At 39.1% G+C, this 24782-nt stretch overlaps 1 protein-coding gene across 2 annotated transcripts in view; it reads left to right on the top strand.

Annotated features, from left to right (window-relative positions):
* Positions 1-443: 443 nt before the first annotated feature.
* Positions 444-24782, top strand: part of SOS2 (SOS Ras/Rho guanine nucleotide exchange factor 2) — a 100856-nt gene continuing 76517 nt past the window's right edge. For both annotated transcript variants that reach the window (XM_079912198.1, XM_079912199.1), the window contains exon 1: positions 444-670. In XM_079912198.1, coding sequence (XP_079768324.1) covers positions 584-670 — 87 coding nt within the window. In that variant the 5' untranslated portion in view covers positions 444-583. The remainder of the gene's footprint in view (positions 671-24782) is intronic.

Here is a 24782-nt window from a genome sequence, read left to right on the forward strand (position 1 = left end):
TGGCCAACGCTGTGCGCACCAGTGTGGCTCTCTCGCCCGACGCGCGCGCCCGGTCTGTCCCCAGGGCCCTCTGGAGGTGACTCGGGTGGGCCGGGCAGGGCGGCGTTGCCGGTTGGGAGGGCGGAGATGAGGCGATGAGGAGACAAGCCGCCGCCGCCGCCGCTCTCTGCTTGCCGCGGCCGTAGCGGGAGTCCGAGGAGGGGAGAGGCCAGCTGTACCCCCGTCGGGTTGCGAACCCAGACAAAGGAGGAGGAGCCGCCCGAGAAGCGGGCCAGCGCCGCCGGGAAAGGAGGCCACCGCTTCGGTCGCAGCCGGGGGCCGTCCGGGTTCACGGGCCGCCGCGCTTCCTCTGCGGACTCTGCACTAGGCGAGGCCGCGGGGCCGAGGAAGCCGCCCCCGGAGCCCCCGCCCGCCCGCCGGCGCCGCCTCCGAGCCGCCTCGGCCGTAGCCGCGGCCCGGGCAGGAGGAGGCGGCGGCGGCGGCCGGCGAGGCGAGGCGGCCCGCGCCCTGTCTGTCAGGCCACCGGCCCGGCCCGTTTCGGCCCGCGGGCCGCCCCCGATGCGGAGGCGCTGCCGCCGGGGCCATGCAGCAGGCGCCGCAGCCGTACGAGTTCTTCAGCGAAGAGAACAGTCCGAAATGGCGGGGACTGTTGGTCTCGGCCCTGCGGAAGGTCAGTGCTGGTGCCCGTGCGGCCGCGGGGCCCCCAGGGAGGTGCCGGGGCAGAGGCGGGAGGCAGGCGGGCGGGGCGCGCGGGCCGCGGCCCCTCGGACGCTCTTACGGGGAGCTACACGCCCTCCCCGCGCTCGGGGCCCGCAGGCCCAGCACTTTCTCTCCGGCCGGCGATGGGGGCGCGTGATTGCCTGCTGCGTCCAAAAGGACGTTTTCTCAAGTTCTTGCTTGGCCCCGGAAGGAAGGTTTTGTTATGATCATAAAACTGGATTTCACGTTGCAGTCATTTCGTCAGGCGACTTCCGCCGTTGACCAATTTGTTGTCCTCAGGCTGGATTCGGGCAAGAGAAAGTCCCGCTGGTATTTAGACAGTTTCTAAAACAAAAGCACATTTCTAGCCTGTGTAATTACTTTTAATTAAGTTCCTTGGGGCTGTTCCCTTAGTCGATTTGCTCGTGAAGGGTGTCCACTCACCTAAGAGGTGGTGACTTTTTTTTTTGTAAGATGGATGTGTTTCTCGAGAAATGTCAGTGAGCCATGATATTGCTTTGAACAATTCTTGAGATCAACTTAAAGTGCCTCCTCCCTTCCTGCAAAAGGCGTCCCCCCTGTTTACGAGAGACTTCCCTTGTAGAATTCGGTCAGTTTCTTCACTGAGTGCAGTTTAGCACTTAGAATCATTTTAAGGGGACGAAAAAGGAGCAGCTCATAAAAATCTTTTAAGTTTGGGTGCATCACTAGGGTGCATCTCTCCTGTAGATGGTGTGAGTTTTCGTCTGCATTTAGGTAATAATCATACTATCATTTTTATAATAAAACCTTTTGTAAGGTCAAGGCATTTAAAGAGTGTAAATGGGTGCAGGAGAAGATACCATACCTACTGAGCGTGGGTTTTCCTTGCCAGTGATTCAAACTTAGTCCCTTCTACCTTTTGTGGAAAATAACCAAGAATAAATTTTAAAATAATAAAGAAAGAATAAACATTAATTTAAAAGGCTGCCCTTGGAAAATAAATCTTCATACGTTAAATTTCTACAAGTGAAAGGAAGTAGTATATTAAATTAAAAACATTTTCCTCATTCATTCAGAGTTTTAGATTTGCCATTATATTCATAATTCTTATGAAGAGATACTGCCTCCCTTGGGCCAAACACCAGCTAGTATCTTTTTAAAGAATTTGGTGGAGGTGGCTAGGAGCAGCTAGACAATTATCATTTCACAGGTATATTAGGTGTTAAAAGTATTAAATTGACCTTCCTTTTGTGGGCAGCCCGATTCTATAAGGAGAGGGAAAGAAATGGAAAGTGTGCTGAGTGGTGATAATGAAAAGCAAAGGGGGAAATGCTTAGATAGTAATTAAATCTTCCACCACATAGAAAGAAGTGTTGAGTACGGTTATCAGGTAGGCCTGTATTGTTGGCAGTGTGAAGTAGGTCTCCACCTACTAGTATTTTCTGGTAGCAAATAGAATTTGATTATGTGTTGCATAACTTATTCAGTAGGTAGCTTTGACCCTAATAATCCGTCATGCACAAATACAGATTTGTATCTTCAGGTTAGCCTGGAAACAAAGCCAGCATTAGCATCCAATCCTAGTCCATTGCTTTGAGTCTGGTATTTTGCATTTATGTGTTGTGCTTGTTTTCTTGGAACTCAGATGCCTTGTAGATCTCTATTTTCTTATTCCACAGTTCTTGTACATCCTTTGCTTATGGAATAAATACAGCAAAGAAAATCTGGTCTTTTGAGGTGAATTCAAGAAGCAGTTTCTATTTAACTTATTAATTTACTGTTATTCTAGAATTGAGGTATATTCCTACGGAAGACACTTTTTATGTTTTTGGAAAGTTTTTGGTGTTCATAATTCAGATTATGTTCAGTTTTGTGGTATTTGTGGTATTGCAACATGTAGGTTTGTAGTGCTTGCTAAGAGTTTTAGTTCTTAAAGAGCTCAAGGTTCACTCTTTGAAGGATGAGTTAAATTCTGGTCTATACTTGCCACCCTTGTCTTTGTACACTGAGAATTCCTGCCACTTATGGGGAGGCTCTGTCTTCACATTCAAGGCATCTAGAATTTGGTTTCCTTCTACCAGCTGACCAGATTGTTACAAAGACTGCTAGGATTAATAATAGATGCAGCAATAGTATTAGACTACTAATATTTTTCTCCTCCAGTTGGTGTTGCCATCAAACATGTGTACGCTAGTTTCATTTAACATTTATTGAACACATTTTAGGTACTTGGCACCAAGCTGGATCCTAAGAATACAGACATGAATAAATGTAAAGGCCTTGCTCTAAAGGTGTTTACCACCTAGACTGAAAATTATAAACTTTGAGGTTTTGGTTTATGTAAATGAGATAGCAGTTATGAGCTCAAGGTTTTGTAAGGAATATCTCTGTGTTTGAAAAGAACAAGGTTGTTTAATTAACTCTGTGAGGTTAGTTCACTTGGGCATCTTGATGGAACCTCCAAAACTGTTAAAATATAATTTTCAGAAAGGTAAAGTCACAACTCTCATACCAATGTGAACGAACATGTATCAGTAATTTTGATTCAATTTACTACTTAATGAGGGAACTCATGAGATCTTAGAACCACTTCAGATGAAAATTGGAGGAGGTAGGTATTTATAGGCAACTTAATAAAAGAATATTAAAGTAAGATTTTGGGGTTGGACACAAAATTTGTTAATGTCCTACAAGAACATAAGCAGTAAATTTGGGATTGTCTTTCCTGCTGATTAGGTTTTGCATTTGTACCAGACAAAAATCTCTAAGTTAATCTGATCAATTTGTAAAAGAGCCCAGTCAGTAGAAAGTAATCAAAGGTTCAAGCGTAGCTTGAACTGTGCTGAAGAACACCTAGTTATCTCTTTTGCTTATTTTCAAGTTTTGGCTGATTTTTCTGGAAACCAAAAAATACATATATTTGACCAAGTTACTATTACTGACTGAAAACGCAAGGGATTTTTTTAAACCAGCATTAAATATTCATTTCACTATGTAGAAGAAACACGAGCATTGGGAAATAGATTTAAGAAAAAATAATTTTGGAAATAGAAATGTGTTGTTCTTTAACTTTTTGTTTTGTTGTGCTGCTGTTCTTTAACTGTTAAAACAGAACTTCACCTAGGACATTTAAGTACATACAGAACTACAAAGGGTAAAGTAGAGCTAAATGACACTGCTAATGGATAATACATGCATTGTTAACATTACTGCTAAATTATGTATCTTTCCTAAAAGAGCCAGAGACATAAATGCCTTCATCACTATTCCCGGAGAAGATTGAAGCTATCATATTACTCGGAGGAAAAAAGAGTGTGGGATATATTTGTAAATGCAGCTTATTACCTGTGTCTTTGAAATGCCTGTGGTACTTTGTGCATGTGCTATTCGATTGTATGCTGAGAAAAATCAGTGTAGGCATTCTATATGTGGGAAACATGCCTTAAAATCATTTTAGCAGGTATTTTAGTCCCTGGTATTTCCGTGGTAGATGCCTTTTCTGTAAGGCCTTATTCACCAGGCTAGCCAAGGAAGAGAAAATGTCTGTCGTTATTATCTGTAGTTACAAATGTCACAGAGAACTAGAAAGAATTGGTAGAGTTACCTTGTTCCTGAGTCTAATTTCATTCAGGTTAAATATTGACCTCCCACCTCAACCATTATAGTTTGCTCTTAGATATCTGTTAAAATTCAAGAGGTGTGAATGTTTGAGTTAATTAATAGCAGTCTGTGGCGGGGTGGGGGGGTGGGGGAAGAAGGTTGAGGGTTTTGATTCAGAACTGCTTTTGTGAAATCTGAAAGAGTCTAGTGTTTATGCCTTTGTACTAATATCTCTTGGAACTATTTTAGAAGATTGTGCTGGATCTTTCCTGGGGCCCAGAAGAAAAGCCTGGGGGTCCTTTGAGAAAATGAAATTGGTGTTACTGATATAAGAAGGTCAAGGAAGGCTTCTTTAAGGAAGTGACATTCATGCTGAGCTCTGGAGGATATATTCAGATATTTATTGAGTGCCTCCTGTGTGCCAGGTGCTGTTCTTGGTACTGAGGTTGTAGCAAGGCCTTGGTCTCATAAAGCTTCCATTCTAAATGGCTGTGGCAGAGAGGCCTGGGAGAGGCAGACAGTAAAGAAGTTAATTATCTGAAAGATCAATAGGAATTAACAAAACAAAGAAAGGGGAGAAAGGATTTGAGCCCTAGGGAAAGGTAGGAACATGACTTGATTTAAAGAACCAAGACCAAGTGAAAAGGAGATGAGGACTTCCCTGATGGCGCAGTGGTTAAGAATCCGCCTGCCAATGCAGGGGACATGGGTTCGAGCCCTGGTCTGGGAAGGTCCCACATGCCGCGGAGCACCTAAGCCTGTGTGCCACAACTACCAAGCCTTTGCCCTAGAGTCTGCAAGCCAAGCTACTGAGCCTGTGTGCCACAACTACTGAAGCCCGTGCACCTAGAGCCCATGCTCCACAACAAGAGAAGCCACCACAATGAGAAGCCTGCGCATCACAACAAGCCTACGTGCAGCAACGAAGACCCAACACAGCCCAAAGTAAAAAAATAAATTTATTTTTTTTAAAAAAAGGAGATGAGCTAGTTGAGAGACTCTAGTGTAGACCCAGGTTAAAGTCTTTACCTGTGAATAGGAAGGCCTATAGGGTTATTTATGTGACAAATTAATTAGATGAACTTGATCAAACTTGCTTCTTTGAAAAGATCACTCCAACTAAAAGGAATAGGAGAAACTATGATTTTTGTGACATGAGGCCTGTTCTGGATTTCCTAAAGCCACTGAATATAACAGTAGAACTCTAGGGAGTCATTTGGAATTATTCCAAACTAATAATGACCCAGACTGACCCAAGGGGTTCAGCCAGAACTGGATGAGCATTAGGAATGCGTTTTAGCTTGCTGCATTTAGCTTCGTCTCAGCCATGATTTAGTAGTCTTCTTCTATTTTCAGGTTAATTTTGGTATGGTATATTTGGAGCAATAATATTCCATTAAAGTGTTTTATGCTGAGTATCCAAAGCATTACTTGTGTTACCACTTGACATAAATCAAGTGTATATCTTTTTATTAACCATGGCCTTTCTTTCAAGGGAGCAGTAGTTTGATTATATCCTCTGTTAGCCTGCATATTCGAATCAGGAAGGAATTTTAATGGAAGTAATGGATTTAGCATTGTCTCATGGAATCATGTTAAAAATTAACAACCTAAAATTCTTTTCTTTTTTTACATAAGAACATATAGTAAGTAGAAAGCTTTTGAAATGTGTAAAGTGTTATACACTTTACATTTTAATGTGTAAGCAACACAATGAAAATAACATCAAGATCTAGATATGAGCACTACTATGATCTCCTCCAAGTAAAGTTTTCATTACCCCAGTTTTCTTCATTAAGACACTTTGTAAACTCAAATACTGCTTCTTACTTACATAACACTTTGTAATTTTTTTTTTTTTTTTTGCCGTACGCGGGCCTCTCACTGTTGTGGCCTCTCCCGTTGCGGAGCACAGGCTCCAGACGCGCAGGCTCAGCGGCCATGGCTCACGGGCCCAGCCGCTCCGCAGCATGTGGGATCTTCCCGGACCGGGGCACAAACCTGTGTCCCCTGCATCGGCAGGCAGACTCTCAACCACTGCGCCACCAGGGAAGCCTCTGGTAATTTTTTCTTAATGGACCCATTAGCAGCATTTAATAGTTTATCTCTTCCTCCTTTTTGAAATCTTTTCCTTATTTGGCTTCCAGGACACCAAACGCTGCTGGTTTTCTCCCTCTCTGACTACTCCTCCTAGTTCTTCTCCTTTGTTGATCTCCTCATCTTCCCATCTACATCATCCTGACCTCCCTGGAGCTTAGTCTTTGGACTCCTGTTTCTATTTACAGTAGATTTCTTGGAGATCCCACCCAGCCTCATTGCTTCACATTTCATCTCTATCTGATGGTTTCCAATTTATAATTCTGGCTCAGGTGTCTCTCCTGAGTTTGGATATCCAGTTTCTTTCTTAACACTTCCACAAAGATGTGTGATAGGCATCTCAACTAATACTGAGCTCTTTCTCTTCCCCTGAAAACTTGCTCCTTTTGTAACATTTCCAACATTAGTAAATGGCTACTCCATCATTCTAGTTGCTCAAAATATTGAGTTATTCTTGAATCCTGTCTTTCTTTTATAAACCATATCTAATCTGTCAGCAAATCCTTTTAGCTCTACTTCACACTATAGCAATATTCAGTCACCATTTCTCACTCTTCCACTTCTACCACCTGGGAACACTCTGGGAGTATCAAAGTAGCCTCTTAACTGGTCTCCTCTCTTCTACCCTTGCCCCATTCAGCCTTTTCTCAACACAATAGAGATAAGTGGGATCATGTCACTCCTTTGCTCAAACCTTGTTCAGTGCTTCTCAGAATAAAAGTCGAAGTCCTCCCAGTGGCCTGCTAGGCCCTCTGCAGTCTGGTATTTCCCCCGCTTCTCCTTTTACCTCACTGACCTCATTTACTACTGACCTTTTTTTGCTCTACTCGTGCACCACACTGGCTTCCTCGTACCTCCAACACATAGACATGTTCTAGTCAGGGCTTTTGTATTGTACTTGGAGTTTCTTCTGCCTAGAACAACCTTCCTGCAGATAAAAACATGAGTGGCCCTTTTACCTCCTGTAAGTCTTCAGACAAACATCATCTTGAAGAGGCCTTCTCTTGCAGCCTATCTGCACCTCCTGCTTCCTGGACATTCATATGTAAATGTTCACAGCATGTCCCAATCCAAGCTTATTATCATCTTCCCTAAACTTAACGTCTCCAGTATAAATGATACAGTACTCAGTTCTCAAGCCAGAAACCTAGGAACCTAGGCATCATCTGTTCCTTCCCTCTCACACCAGGTTCATGTCTAATCAACACCGAGTCTTGATTCGTTCTCTTAAAAGGAGTTTTCTAACTTTTTTGCTATGTATCCCAAAAGAATTTTTGAAAAATTTGTACATTTTTATGCTGACATCTAAAAATTTTCATCTTTAAGTTTAGTTTCAGAAGATATAGTTTTATATGTTTTGTAAATACTGATGTTTTAAAATAAAATAGTCCTGTTAGTCTTTTAAATGTACCCAAAATACACTACCAAATGTAAAACAGATCACCAGTGGGAAGCAGCTGCATAGCACAGGGAGATCAGCTCTGTGCTTTGTGACCAACTAGGGGGTGGGATAGGGAGGGTGGGAGGGAGACGCAAGAGGGAGGAGATATGGGGATATATGTATACTTATAGCTGATTCATTTTGTTATAAAGCAGAAACTAACACACCATTGTAAAGCAATTATACTCCAATAAAGATGTTAAAAAAATAAAAGGGTAAGATAATTTTAAAAAAATGTACCCAATGAAATACACACCGTTCATCCTTTTAAAATACACGACAAAGTGCTTTTTTAATGGTTGGAAATTTACATTGTTCTTTTTTCTCTGTGAACTTTTCATTCTAGTTTCCCCACATAATTATATTCTAATATAATATTTATTTTATGTTTAAAAGTCTTTGATCCCTCCTTTGTATTTATACTTCTTTGCAACAACAAAAATGTCTATATACTGAATTTTTAAAAATTTCCCCAATGACCATAAAGCTTTAAAACTTCCTTTTGGGTTGAGTTATTAGTAGTCCATAGTTGATCAACAGAACATAAATGTCATGAATTTTGAAAAATAATAATCATAAAGCACCTGACTTGAAAAATGACTTGTTACCTGATCTTTAGAGTTATTCACTTTTTCATTTTCTAGATTTTCTAGGACTTGTCAAATGACTGATTATTATTACTGCTACTTTTTCACTTTTTTTATTTAGAAGTACCTTGTTTAGTCCAATATATCCAAGAAAGATTGGGAAAATAAAAATAGTATTAACTTCAATATACCTTAGCCATGACAATATTTACTCATAAGATGTATTTTACCTTATCACACTTTTTTGTTGTTGTTGTTTGTTTGTTTGTTTGTTTTTTGCAGTACGCGGGCCTCTCACAGCTGTGGCCTCTCCCGTTGTGGAGCACAGGCTCCGGACGCACAGGCTCAGTGGCCATGGATCATGGGCCCAGCCGCTCCGCGGCATGTGGGATCTTCCCAGACCGGGGCATGAACCTGTGTCCCCTGCATCGGCAGGCGGACTCTCAACCACTGTGCCACCAGGGAAGCCCTACCTTATCACACTTTTTAAATACATTTTCATTGAATCCTTGGAGCTGTAGATCTAGCTTATTGTATTAATTTTCTGTTGCTGCATAAGAAATTATCAACAACTTGGTGGCTTAACACAACACACATTTATTATCTCACAGTTACTCTAAGTTAGAAGTCCAGACATGGCTTAGCTAGATTCTCTGCTTTGGGTCCCATGGGCTGAAATCAAGGTTTTGGCTTGGGCTGCAGACTCATCTGAGGCTCAGGGTCTTCTCCCAAGCTTATGTGATTCTTAGCAGAATTCATTTCCTTTCAGTTTCCTGTCTGAGGCCCTCAGCTCCCAGAGGCTGCTGCCATTCCTTGCCATATGACCCTCCCTATAATATGTCAGTTTGCTTCTTCAAAGCCAGCAGAACTGCATCTGCTGCTGTCACTTGTCTCACACTTCTAGACCCTCTTTTGAAGGACTCACCTGATTTAGGTCTGGCCCACCCAGGGTAATCTCCCTTTTGATTAACTCAAGATCAACTGATTACAGACCTTAGTCACCTTTGCCATATACGGTAATATTATCATAGGAGTGATATCTCACCCTATTCACAGGTCCTGCCCACATTCAAGAGGAGAGGAGTGTACAGGGCATGTATACCAGGGGTGGGAATCTTGGAAGCCAGCCACCTTAGAATTCTGCCTACTCATTTTATGGAAAATATCCCCACATAACCTAATTGGTAAAGTCAATTTAGTTGTCAAGCCAACCAGCCTATTGTATTTATCTTGTTCAAAGTCTAACTTAATTTTTCAGTTCAAATGAATGTGTTAATACATGTCACATGCCAACCATCTCACTTCTGAATTCAAATTGTAAGATAGAAAGATAGATAAGGTGTGAAAACTTGCTTTGAATTTTTTCTCCTGAATGAAATAAGGTGATGTTGCCTGTATTTAGTTTTGTTTGTTTGTTTGTTTATGGCTGCTCTGTGCAGCACTTGGGATCTTAGTTCCCTGACCAGGGATCAAACCCATACCCCTTGCAGTGGAAGCGTGGGGTCTTAACCACTGGACCGCCAGGGAAGTCTTATTTAGTACTTTTTAAATATGCTTTCTTTTCTTTGTTCTCATGAGCTTTTCCCTGCATTATAGTGTATTTTTTGACAGTAGGCTAGGGGATAGAAAAAGCAAGGTTAAATGAAAAATATTTATCATTGTCTCCTTGTTTTGTGTCATAGAATTTATTTATTTATTTATTTATTTATTTATTGTACTGCAGAGCAATGCACCATAATGAGATTCAGGATAAGTAGGAGATCTGCCTTTCTTCAGTTAAGTGGGAGGAGGGCAGTTGTGGAGATGTGGGAAAGGAGAACCTCCTTTATTTACTCCTTGAGTGCAAGTACCTTGCCGGCAGATCTTCTTTAAGAAAGAGTGCAAATAGTAGTTTTGGTAGTATGCTGAAGGACATGGGCATTTGGCCCAGGGAGTCTTAAACTTTGACTGAATACTTAGTGATCTTTTCCCCAGGTCACAGGAAAAAGAGCCACTATTAATTTTTTTCAGTTTTATTTTTTTCTCTTAAGTTTTTCTTAGGTCTGTGGTACGTGCTGCAGTTTATCTGCTAATGAGTAGTGCAAGATTGTAAAGTAAATGAACAAGAGATATAGAGGTTTTACAGGGAGAACTGCTTATGATACTTTTTGTTTTTACTTACAAACATGTGCCTATAGTTTTAAGTTTTATAGTCATTTTTATTAACATTCTTCTTGCTTACTATGATGAAGTGTAAGTATCTTAACACTTCATATTCTTCTAAGAGCACTGTGACTTCCAAATGCTCTGCCACTGGAACAAGTTGGGAACCATTGATCTAGCCTGTACCTCCTTGGCCTGATTGTATGGGAAGGTACTTACAGTTCATTTGCCATTTCATTCCAATCAAGGAAAATTTTAATGACAAAACTTTCAGTTTCAGCTAATAGTCTTTCCTGTATGTTTTGATTGTTTTATGGTAAGCCCTTACCTAATATTAAGCTAAATAGAATGAGATTCCTGGCCTGTAGTTTCTGTATTTTAAGTAAACCCACCTTGGGGACTTCCCTGGTGGCACAGTGGTTAAGAATTGGCCTGCCAGTGCAGGGGACACAGGTTTGATCCCTAGTCCGGGAAGATCCCACATGCCGCGGAGCAACTAAGCCCATGCGCCACAACTACTGAGCCTGCGCTCTAGAGCCTGCAAGCCACAACTATTGAGCCCGTGTGCCAACTACTGAAGCCCGCACACCTAGAGCCTGTGCTCTGCAACAAGAGAAGCCATTGCACTGAGAAGCCCGCACACCGCAACAAAGAGTAGTCCCTGCTCGCTGCAACTAGAGAAAGCCCGCGCAGCAAGGAAGACCCAATGCAGCCAAAAGTAAATCAATCAATCAGTCAATCAATCAATCCACCTTGAAAACCTGTCAAGAAAGCACCTAATTAAGAACACTAAATCTAAGTGGGAAGGGAAGTGAATATTAATAGACAGTGGGAATAGAGGAACATACAGTGGGAATCCCCTCATTTATAATGTTATATGGGATAACTGAGTCTTCAGGTACATATCCAATGAAATAAAACCAAAGTTAATGGACTTCTTAATTTTTCCCAGTCTCTGAATTTCAGCAAGTTCAGGGAATCTGTTTGCTACCATGAATTTATTTAGCAGCTGTTTACTGAGTGCTTGCTTTATGCAAAGCATGGTGCTAAATTACCTTTGTGTTAGGAATAAAGGAGTGGGGAAATAGGAAGAGACCAAAAACATAAGAAATAGTTCCTGACCTTAGTTTATAGTGTACAACTGTGGTTTCAATTCTTGATTATACACCCTGATCAGAAAAATGCTACCTCAGAATATTGATTTTTATATTACTTTAAATAACTTATTTGAGAATTAACATACAATAAACTGCACATATTTAAAGTGTACAGTTTGATAAGTTTTTATGTATGTATACTTAAGTGAAACATTCATAATAAAGATAGTATAGCCTTCAGCCCATAGATTTCCTCTTGACTCTTCGTAATTCTCCCTCCCATCCCTCCTGACCTCTAATCCACAAGCAATCACTGATTTGCTTCCTATAACTATAGATTGCTTTTTCTAGAGTTTTTTGGTAATGGAATCACACAGTATATATTGTTATTTTTGCCTGGCTTCTTTCACTCAACATAATTATTTTGAGATCCATCCATGTTGTTGCATACATCAATAGTTCATTCCTTTTTGTTCAGTAGCATTCCATAGTGTGGATATACCACTTTTTTTTTTTTAAAGATTTATCATTTATTTATTTATTTTATTTATTTTCGGCCGTGTCCAGTCTTAGTTGCAGCATGCAGGATCTTCGTTGAGGCAAGCAGGATCTTTTGTTGCGGTGTGCAGGCTCTTTGTTGTGGTGCACGGCCTTCTCTCTAGTTGTGACGTGTGGGTTTTCTCTTCTCTAGTTGTGGCACACAGGCTCCAGGGCGCGTGGGCTCTGTAGTTTGTGGCACGAGGGCTCTAGTTGAGGCGCTCGAGCTCAGTAGTTGCGGCACGCGACTTTAGTTGCCCCGAGGCATGTGGGATCTTAGTTCCCTAACGAGGAATCGAACCCACATCCCCTGCATTAAGGCGGATTCTTTACCACTGGACCACCAGGGAAGTCCCTACTTTTTTTTTTTTTTTTAATCCATTCACTTGTTGATGTACATTTGGTTTTCATATCTTGGCTGTTAAAAATAAAGCTGTAGGGCTTCCCTGGTGGCGCAGTGGTTGAGAGTCCGCCTGCCGATGCAGGGGACGTGGGTTCGTGCCCCGGTCTGGGAGGATCCCACATGCCGCGGAGCGGCTGGGCCCGTGAGCCATGGCCGCTGGGCCTGCGCGTCCGGAGCCTGTGCTCTGCAACGGGAGAGGCCGCAACAGTGAGAGGCCCGCGTAACGCAAAAAATAAATAAATAAATAAAAAAATAAAGCTGTAAACATGTGTATACAAGTCTTTGTATGGGCATATAGTTCCTTTTCTCTTGGGTAATTATCAACGAGTGACTGGATCAGGTAGTGGGTGTGTTTAACTTTTTAAGTAACTGTCACACTGTTTTCTATTTGAACTGTTGTACAGTTTTACATTCCCACCAGCAACATATGAGAATTCCAGTTCTTCCTGCCAGCACTTGGTATTTAAATTTATTTCTAGCCATCCTAATCGGGTTATTATACTGGTATCTTGTTTTAATTTGCATTTCCCTGATGATTAATGATGTCAAGCATCTCTCCTGTCCTTATTTGCCATCCATATATCTTCTTTGGTGAACTGTTTGTTCAGATCCCTTGCCCTTTTTTGTTAAGTTGTTTGATTTCTTATTGTTGAGTTTTGAGGATTCTTTATGTATCTAACTATAAATCCTTTATATACAAAGATTTTCTTTCAGTCTGTAGTTTTTTATTCTCTTAGTATTACCTCTTTAAAAATAGCAATAGGGGCTTCCCTGGTGGCGCAGTGGTTGAGAGTCCGCCTGCCGATGCAGGGGACACGGGTTCGTGCCCCGGTCCGGGAAGATCCCACATGCCGCGGAGCGGCTGGGCCCGTGAGCCATGGCCGCTGAGCCTGCGCGTCCGGAGCCTGTGCTCCGCAACGGGAGGGACCACAACAGTGAGAGGCCCGCGTACGGCAAAAAAAAAAAAAGCAATAAATCTTTATTGGGATTTTTTTAACAAAATAATTTTAAAACAAAAAACCCAACATGTAAACAAGAAAGTAAATAAAGTTAATTGGCATTATTATATATATATATATACATCCAAGGATCAAAACAAATTCTGGGTTGACATTGCATAATCCAGTAAAATGTTTTGAACCATCAATGTTCAGGGTAACTGTATTTAATACTATCAATAATGATACCTTATCTTTGAATACTATAAAATAGTTTATGGATTATAAACTATATAGTTTAGGTTTTCATTCTTCCCATGAATCCATATGCCACATGTATACTAGTCCTAAAATGTATTTATGTTGTCACTATTAGTCCAAAATATCCATCATCCCAAATTAACCAGGTTACAATTATCCGATCTCCAGAATTTTTATGGTGAGATGTGCTAGAACCCATATATGACAACTTCATTTTTCGAAACCTAATTCTAAATTCTGTCTAATCTGCAACTTACTCATTTCTTCTCACTTTCTATATATACATTAAATACTATAGCAACTTCACCTTAGAAAGTATAGTTAATACATTAATACGCATTTAGTCAATAATTTCTGACAGAGTTATAGCTTATTTACCAAGAGAAAGTGCTAATTTTTGTTTTAAAATTTAGTTCAAGTATTGTCATAGTAGTGTTATTTAATTGAGAATGATGGCTTCAACTTAGAGCGTTCAATGTACACATTAATATAGTTTAAAATTAAAGAATTAAATTATTCCTATGGAGAAAATCTCAGTTCTTGAAAGACCAAAATATATTGTTTTATTACTATAAAATGTTATTAGTTCATTGTCTGATTCACTGATTATATTCAATTCACTCTTAATATTATCTTTTGAAGAGCAAAAGTTTTAAATTTTTAAAACTTTGCATGAACGAGCAAAAAAATCATTTGTCTGTATTTGTGTTTTTATTTCTGGATTCTCTATTCTGTTGCATTGGTCTTTTGTCCTATCTTTTAAAAATTTATTTATTTTATTATTTATTTATTTGGCTGTGCAGCATGCAGCATCTTAGTTCCCTGACTAAGAATCAAACCTACGCCCCCTGCAGTGGAAGGGCAAAGTCCTAACCACTGGACTGGCAGGGAAGTCCCTATTTTCGTATCTTTACATCATTACCACACTATTTGGATTATTGTAGCTTTATAAAAAATCTTGGAATCAGGTAGTTTTAGCCTTCCGACTTTGTTCTTTTTCAGAGTTGTTTTGGTTATTCTAAGACCTTTGTATAGCCATAGGAATTTTAAAATTAGCCTGTCAATTTCTACCAAAAAAAAAAAATCCTGGAATTTTGTTGAATTTATAGATTATTTGAGGGAAATTGACATCTTAACAATATTGAGTCTTTAAACCCATACAGTTTAAATTTTCATTTATTTAGGTTTTTAAAAATTTCTATGAGCAATATTTTGTAGTAGTATATCTTTAGGATGAAATTTGCCGCTTTTTCTTTTTAAATTGAATTTTAACTCTTACAACAAACAAAACTTACAGTATTCTTAATTGGTGTTTGAGGCACTTGCATCCTTGCAGAAATCTTAGCAGTGGAATAAAGAATTTGACATAAGTAAATACACAGACTGTTTATCCAGAGGGATTTATTTCTACATTGTACCAGAAACTCAAATGATAGTTGATTGAACAAGTGCACTAGCAAGATTTTTTTATTTGATTGTGAGTATGGGGGACTGAAAAAATATATATATTAGGAAATAGCATTTCCAAAATTTGTCAAACCTAGTATTTATCAATTTAAAAAATAAAGTTTAATGCTTTTATATGTGTCTATGCATGAATATATAGTATTATGACTATTCTGTTTACAGTGTGTGTATAAGGAAGTACCTTCTGGCAATTTGAAAATACGGTGTAACTAAAATACAGGTCTGACTTGTTAATCTACTGTTAAAGATTGAAAATTATTTTAATTGCTCTTTTTCTGACCAGTCTTTCAGAAAAATCTGAAAATGAGTTTGTTCTGATGTGGTAATTTTATGTTGATTGTCTCTCAGGGTGCTGAGGTAGTAAATACTGTGAAAGTACAAAATATGGTTATCTTTCATTGTCATCTTGATGTCCTTATTAGTATTTATGTCTGGGATTTTTTATTTTTGCGATACGCGGGCCTCTCACTGTGTGGCCTCTCCCGTTGCGGAGCACAGGCTCCGGACGCGCAGGCTCAGCGGCCATGGCTCATGGGCCCAGCCGCTCCGCGGCATGTGGGTTCCTCCCGGACCGGGGCACGAACCCGTGTCCCCTGCATCGGCAGGCGGACTCTCAACCACTGCGCCACCAGGGAAGCCCTATGGCTGGGATTTTAACACTGTATATTTGTTTTTATGACTTTTCATATTTGCAGTTTAACAAGTTTAGTATAAGAAACTCAGCTGCTCAGTGTTAAGGTTGCTTTGTAGGTTATTTACTAAAATCATAATCATAGAAAAAAATCCATTAGACATTATCTTAATTCTCATGCACAGTCATTTTTACTGATTAGGGCCCTTGGCTTTTATGGAAGGGTGTTATAACAAACAGCCTTATGAACTCCAAGCTGAACTTCCAATATAAATGTTTATTTTATATTTTTTAAAATGTCTGTTGATCTAATAGAAATACATGGTAGGATGTAATTAAGTTTCTTCTTATTATATGAAAGAAGTGCAGGTTGTAAGAGGAAAGATTTATTTCTCCCAAATCTATTTGGAATTTCTAAAGAAATATAAAGCCAGGTTTTTTGGATGTTAGTCCTATATGAATTTCTAATTGCCTTATTTAAACTCTTCTTATCCAGACTTCTTGAAAAAGTAGTTTTTAATTATTGTCTCCAGTTTCATGTGTCCTTCCTCTTTCTCACTTCCCCACTTATCATGTTTCCTTGTAAATTTCTTTGTATTTTATCAAAATTATTCACGGAAAAAAAAAAGATAAATAGCTCTATAAGGCTTGTTACGAAAAAGAGCATTACCTCCTCACTATTCACAACATTTTTTGCTTCCTAGAGGCAGTCCCTTTAATTTTTCAAAATGATTCATTTCAGTATTCTGTGTCTCTAAGGAAAAAAAGTGCTTCTATCGCTACTTATGACTTTTCTGTTTTGGGCATTATATGTTGATTTCCTACTCTGGAAGGTAAGGATTTAATATTCTTCAATACACATATACATTCCCCCTCCAACCACATATACTTCCTGTCTCTCCTCCCACCCCATGGTTATATCTTAATTTTGGTTGGATCAGTATTCAGAGTTTATAGTATTATAACCATAAATAATGACCATATACTATACTATATGTTATTTATAGTTAAACCACTTTTTCTTACTACCTAACCTTTTACTGAAGTTAATAATTGTCTTGTTTTCTTGTTTGTGTATTTTTTGTGTATTTATTAATTTAAGCTCAAACTCTCTACCAGTTGTTTAAATATCCTCTCAAGAGTTTTAGATCCATCAGTTACTCTGATAATTTCATCTTCTTGAGATAGCTTCTCTTAGAGCCTTCTGATCTGCTCTTATCAGACTGGTGACCTTTATGCCTGTTGTACAGCTCTCATCTTATAATTTTCCCTTACTTCATCCTGGGCATTCCTTTGGCTTTTCTTCTGTATTGGTTCCTTTGTTTTTTTTTTCAGAACTGTCACCACTGTAGTTCTTTTTTTTTTTTAATAGATCTTTATTGGAGTATAATTGCTTCACAATACCGTGTTAGTTTCTGTTGCACAGCAAAGCAAATCAGCCATATGCATACACATCTCCCCATGTCCCCTCCCTCTTGAGCCTCCCTCCTGTCCTCCCTATCCCACCCTTCTAGGTCATCGCAAAGCACCAAACCGATCTCCCTGTGCTATGCTGCTGCTTCCCACCAGCCAACTATTGTACATTCGGTAGTGTATATATGTCGATGCTACTCTCACTTCGCCCCAGCTTCGTGCTCCCTCCCCATGTCATAAGTCCATTCTCTATGTCTGCCTCTTTATTCCTGCCCTGCAACTAGGTTCATCAGTACCATTTTTTTTTTTTAAGATTCCATATATATGTGTGTCAGCATACGGTATTTGTTTTTCTCTTTCTGACTTACTTCACTCTGTATGACAGACTCTAGGTCCATCCACCTCACTACAAATACCTCAGTTTCATTTCTTTTTATGGCTGAGTAATATTACATTTTATATATGTGCCACATCTTCTTTATCCATTCATCTGTAGATGGACACTTAGGTTGCTTCCATGTCCTGGCTATTGTAAATAGTGCTGCAGTGAACATTGTGGTGCATGTCTCTTTTTGAATTATGGTTTTCTCAGGGTATATGCCCAGTAGTGGGATTGCTGGGTCATATGGTAGTTCTATTTTTAGTTTTTTAAGGAACCTCCATACTGTTTTCCATAGTGGTTGTATCAATTTACATTCCCACCAACAGTGTAGGAGAGTTCCCTTTTCAACACACCCTTTCCAGCATTTATTGTTTCTAATTTTTTTGATAATGGCCATTCTGACCGGTGTGAGGTGATAACCTCATTGCAGTTTTGATTTGCATTTCTCTAATAATTAGTGATGTTGAGCATCTTTTCATGTGCCTCTTGGCCATATGTGTGTCTTCCTTGGTGAAATGGCTGTTTAGGTCTTCTGCCCATTTTTTAACTGGATTGTTCGGGTTTTTTTGATATTGAGCTCCATGAGCTGTTTGTATATTTTGGAGATTACTCCTTTGTCTGTTTCATTTGCAAATATTTTCTCCCATTCTGATGGTTGTCTTTTTGTCTTGTTTATGGTTTTCTTTGCTGTGCAAAAGCTTTTAAGTTTAATTAAGTCCCATTTGTTTTTATTTCTGTTACTCTAGGAGGTGGATCAAAAAAGATCTTGCTGTGATTTATGTCAAAGAATGTTTTTCCTATGTTTTCCTCTAAAACTTTTATAGTGTTTGGTCTTACATTTAAGTCTTTAATCCATTTTGAGTTTATTTTTGTGTATGGTATTAGGTAGTGTTCTAATTTCATTCTTTTACATGTAGCTCTCCAGTTTTCCCAGCACCACTTATTGAAGAGGCTGTCTTTTCTTCATTGTATGTTCTTGCCTCCTTTGTCGTAAATTAGGTGCCCATATGTGCGTGGGTTTATCTCTGGGCATTCTGTCCTGTACCATTGATCTATATTTTTGTTTTTGTGCCAGTACCATACTGTCTTGATTACTGTAGCTTTGTGGTATAGTTTGAAGTTGGGACGCCTGATTCCTCCAACTCTGTTTTTCTTTCTCAAGATTGCTTTGGCTAGTTGGGGTCTTTTGTGTTTCCATACGAATTGTAAGATTTCTTTGTTCTAATTCTGTGAAGAATGCCATTGGTAGTTTGATAGGGATTGCATTGAATCTGTAGATTGCTTTGGGTAGTATAGTCATTTTCACAATATTGATTCTTCCAATCTAAGAACATGATATATTTCTCCATCTGTTTGTGTCATCTTTGATTCCTTTCATCAGTGTTTTATAGTTTTCTGAGTACAAGTCTTTTGCCTGTTTAGGCAGGTTTATTCCTAGGTATTTTATTCTTTTTGTTGCAGTGGTAAATGGGAGTGTTTCCTTAATTTCTCTTTCTGATTTTTCGTTGTTGGTGTATAGGAATGCCAGAGATTTCTGTGCATTAGTTTTGTATCCTGCAACCTTAACCAAATTCACTTAATACTTCTAGTAGTTTTCTGGTGGCATCTTTAGGATTTTCTATGTATAGTATCATGTCATCAGCAAATAGCAATGATTTTATTTCTTCTTTTCCAATTTTATTCCTTCTCAATTCCTTCCAATTTGTAGGCTTTCTCTAGTTGGGGCGAGCGGGGGGCTACTCTTCGTTGTGATGTGCGGGCTTCTCATTGTGGCATCGGCAGGCGGACTCTCAACCACTGCGCCACCAGGGAAGCCCGGCAGGCGGATTCGTAACCACTGCACCACGAGTGAAGTCCACCAATAATGTTTTTTATGAGCCTTCTTGTACATGTCTTCTGGTAAACGTTTGTGCTTATTGCTCTAGAGCAGTGCTGTCCAATTGGAATATAATATTAACCACATATGTAATTTAAACTTTTCTCATAACCACATTAAATATATACGAAGACACAGATGGAATTGATTTAAATAACGTATTTAACCCAATAAATCTAATCATTTCAGCATATAGTCAACATAAAAATTATTGAGATATTTGACATTTTTTGTGTGTGCTAGATCTTTGATGTCTGGTATGCATTTTACTCTTATAGCCCATCTCCAGTTCAGTAGAACTACATTTCATGTGCTCAGTAGCCACATGAGGCTGGTGTCTACTGTATTGGACTGTAGAGTTTTAAAGGATATAAAATATTGAGTAGTAGAATTACTGGATCATAGGGTATGCCTATCTTGAACTTTAGTAGTTGATGGCAAAGTTTTCCAAAGTGATAGAGCCATTTTGCATGCCATTGGTAGTGTGTGAGAGTTCCCATTTTTCTACATAATCAACAACACTTGGTATTATCACACTTTGGGTAATAATTTTTGTGTTCTGTTTAGTAAATCCTTTTCTGCCCTGAGGTCATGAAGATAATTATCTATTATCTTGTTTTATATTATCAGAACTTTATTAGGGCTATTTATTTAATAGGTCTAAAATCAACTAAAATTGATTTTTGTATCGAGTGTGAATAGGAGTTGATTTCATTCTTCTCCGTATGGGTATCCAGTTGTTCACTATTCATCGACTTGCCCCAGTGTCCCTCAACAATCCTCCCCCTGCCCATAATGCCACCTTTGTTGTACATCAAGGGTCTGTATATCTGTGGGCTTGTTTCTGTACTCTCTGTTCTGTTCTTTTCATCTGTTTGTCTATCATTATATTAGTATTACATTATTAAATACTGTAGCTTTGTAATAAATTCCAATAATAATTGGAGCAAGCACTTATATTTCTTTAAGAGTATATGACTGATTTCTTAGCTTTTTGTATTTCTATATAAGTTTTGAAATTATCTTTTCAATTTTAACCAAACATACTCTTTGGTTTTGACTGTGATTTTATTAACTCCATGGATCAGTTTGAGGAGAATTGATATATTTACAATATTAAGTCTGATAATTCATGAACATGGTATTTTATTTCATTTATTTAGATCTCTAATTTTTCTCATAGTCTGGTTTTTCTCCCTAGGAGTCTTGTACTTCTTATCTAAGATTTATTCCAAGATACATGTTATAATGTTTATTCTATTGTAAGTGATGTTATTTTAAAAATTTATTTTCTAACTTTGTTGCTGTTACACAGAAATAACATTTTATTTTTATGATTTGAAATAATTTATGTGTACCATATTTTTATTTTCCTTCATGGGTGTATTAGTCTGGGATCTTTAGAGAAACAGAAATACACACACACACACACACACACACACACACACACACACTCTTATAGAGACAGAGAAGTGCAGATCTGCAGTCAGTAAGCTGGAGACCCAGGAGAACTGATGGTGTAATTCTAGTCCAAGTTCTAGTCCAAAAGCAAAAGAAGACTGAAAACCTGTCAGGCAGAGAGAGAGAATTCTTTCTTACCCAGCCTTTTCTACTATTCAGGCCTTCAGTGGATTGCATGAGGTCCACCCACTCTGGGGAGCGCAATCTGCTTTACCCAGTCTACCAGTTCAAATGTTAATCTCATCCACAAACGCCCTCAGAGACACCCTCAGAAATAATATTTAACCAAATATCTGGGTACCTGGTGGCCCAGAAGTTGACACATCAAATTAACTATCACAGTGGGCAATCAAATCATCTGCAGATTTGTTTCTTCTTTTCTGATTCTTATACTTTCATTTTTCTTGCTGTACTTCACTGACCAGGACCTCCAGTACAATGTGGAATAGAAATCATAATAGCTAGTATCTTTGCCTTTTTCCTAATCTCAAAAGGAAAGCTTTCAGTGTTTTACCATTAACTATGATGTTTCTTGTAGATTTTTGTAGATATCTTTTACCAAATTCAGGAAGTTCATTAAGAGATTTGATTATGAATGAATATTCAAAATTTTATGTGCTTTTTCTACATCAGTTTAAGATCATATTATTTTTCTCTCTTATTTAATCTGTTAACATGGTGAATTACTTTGCTTGATTTTCCAATATTAAGCCAACTTAACATTCCTAGGATAAATCCAGCTTGGTCATGTTGTATAATTTTTTTTAATATATTACAGAATTAAGTTAGCTAATAGTTTATTTAGGCTTTTGTTTCTAGGTTCATGAGTGAAAACGAGCTGTACTTTTCATCTTTTTGAGTTTTTATATCAAGGCTAGCCTCAAAATAACTTGAGAAGTCTACTTATTCTTTTACTGTTTTTCAAGAAAGCTTGCTTAAGATTGTTGCATTTCTTCCTTGAATGTTTGATGAGTTTGTCAGTGAAGCCATCTAACGCCATGCAATGAGCTATAAAAGCAAGTCTTAACATATTTCAAAAAAATTGAAATCATAGAAAGTATTTTTTCTGACCACAGTGTGATTATTCTAGAAATTGATAAAAAAGATAACGTGAAAAAAAACCCCCTGTGTTTAGAAATTAAGAAGTATACTTAAAGTATTTAAGTATACTTAAATTCTAAAAGTTAAAGAAGATACCATAATGGAAATTAGAAGTTATTTTGAAATGGATGACTGCAAAAATATTCCATATAAAAATCTGTGGGTTTTTTACAAAAGTAGTTCTTAGACAAAATATACATATTGCACAAGAAGAAAGGTTGAAAATAAGTATCCATACCAAGAAGTCAGAAAAAAAGAATAAATAGCAGAAGAAAAAATGGAGATGAAACATATAAATGAAATATAAAACAAACATAAAATGGAGAGCATCAACAAAGCCAAAAGTTGGTTCTTGAAAAGATTCATAAAATTGATAAACCCCAGAGAGACTGATCAAGAAAAGAATGGACACACAAATAACTGATATTAATGAAAGAAAAGAATTCACTGAAGTTTCTATGAACTTAAAAATGCAAGAGGCTATAATGAACAATTTTATGCTAAATTTTGAGAATTTAAATGAAGTGGTCAACTTAATGCTGTTTTCTTTGTGGGAAGATTTTTTTTTTTTTTTCCTTTCTGTATGCGGGCCTCTCACTGTTGTGGCCTCTCCCGTTGCGGAGCACAGCCTCCGGACGCGCAGGCTCAGCGGCCATGGCTCACGGGCCCAGCCGCTCCGCGGCATGTGGGATCTTCCCGGACTGGGGCACGAACCCGTGTCCCCTGCATCAGCAGGCGGACTCTCAACCACTGCGCCACCAGGGAAGCCCTGTGGGAAGATTTTTAACTACCGCATCAGTTTTCCAAAATAACTATGAGACTATTTAAATTTTTTTCTTATTATGTCAGTGGCATTGATATCCTCCTAATACCATGCATTAGAACAATACTTTTCTCTTAATCATTCTTTCAGCAGATATTTACATGACACCTACTATAACGCTAGGCACTATTTTTTACCTTCTTTTTCCTCATATTCAGTTTGACTGGATTATTTTTTAGGACAGATTACTAGATTCTAATTTTAAGAAATTTAACAACAGGGACTTCCCTGGCAGTCCAGTGGTTAAGACTCCGTGCTTCCACTGCAGGGGGTGCAGGTTTGATCCCTGGTGGGGTGCTAGGATCCCGCATGCTATGCGGTAAGGCCAAAAAAAAAAAAAAAGAAATTTAACAACAAAAGAGGCTCAGCACAGCTGTGTGGCAACAGAAAGCAGCATATACCATTGTAAAAGAAATCTGACTAGCACCTACTTCATAGAGCACCTCTGTAACATGTAAAGTAGTATGATTATTCAGGGCTACCTCTGTTGCTAGGGTTCATAGACTTCTAGTAGGTTTATTTTATTTATTTATTAACTTTACAGCAGGTTTTTATTTTTGCTTTATATCTATTACAGTGTTTGAAACCTAAAGAAACACATTTTCTCTTCAAATTTGGATGTGTATATAAGTATCATTTGTCTGGATTCAGCACTCAATGCCTTGGTTTCTTGGCCTATATCTGCTCTGAAATCATCAAGCTGTGTCTGCCTACCCAGGGGCCCCGAGAACAAGAAAAACAATAGCCAGAAGTTTATAGTTCTTAAAAGCAAATAAATTTGGAAAGAAAAATGTGAGGAAAAAGGTTTGATTCACTTTCGTAGAGTCTGTAGCTAGGAACCCGAGCTGTTTTTGAGGGATATCTGGTCTGTCTTGGGTAGCTGGAACCTCATACATACCCCCTTTGCTTCTTTAGTGGTTCAATCAAAGACAGTTCCCACAAAAGCTGGCTAAAAGAGCCAGTACCCAACTCCAGGGCCTGAGGGTTCTCGGCATGGCAGTTTTCTCTTCCCAAACCCAGAGGCCAAACCTCTGACCTACATAGGGGAGCAGGGCTAGAGTTCAGCAGAGGGGTTCAAGTGTGTGCTAATGTGGACATTGGCAGTCAGGCTGGCCCAGAGTAGTGAGGTGGGCCCAGACGCACTGAAGACCTTTATGACATACTCCACAATCCTTTCTCCCAGTGTTCTGGACCCCAAATTTAATGGTGCCTATTCTTTTTTTTAAAATTTATTTTTGGCTGCTTTGGTTCTTCATTGCTGTGTGCGGCTTTCTCTAGTTGCGGTGAGTAGGGGCTACTCTTCGTTGCAAGTGCGCGGACTTCTCATTGCAGGGGCTTCTTGTTGTGGAACACGGGCTCTAGGCACGTGGGTTTCAGTAGTTGTGGCACGTGGGCTCAGTAGTTGTGGTGCACAGGCTTAGTTGCTCCACAGCATGTGGGGTCTTCCCTGACCAGGGCTCGAACCCGTGTCCCCTGCATTGGCAGGCGGATTCCTAACCACTGCGCCACCAGGGAAGCCCAAATGGTGCCTATCCTAACTTACAGCCAGGTTTGATTCTGCACATAGCCCAGGCCTGATGCAAAATGCCCTCCCAGAGGAAAACTAACAGCTTTAATTTACAGACTTACTTGGTTTGTACTGACCTCAAAATTCTTCCCTCCCCATGGTCTTCACCTAGGTGTGGGGCTAGGGAACAGACAATGGGATGAACGAATCCTTTATGAAGGCCTTGACCAAAGAGCAGTTATTGCCTACCACATGGATCCCCCCGTAGGGCCAAATTCTTGACTTGTTGGCTTAACAAAAAAAATACAAAAGTTAAGACAGGAAAAATACTGGACAA

Source organism: Stenella coeruleoalba (genome assembly GCF_951394435.1).
Source record: "Stenella coeruleoalba genome assembly, chromosome: 2".
In the NCBI taxonomy this organism is placed as follows: domain Eukaryota; kingdom Metazoa; phylum Chordata; class Mammalia; order Artiodactyla; family Delphinidae; genus Stenella; species Stenella coeruleoalba.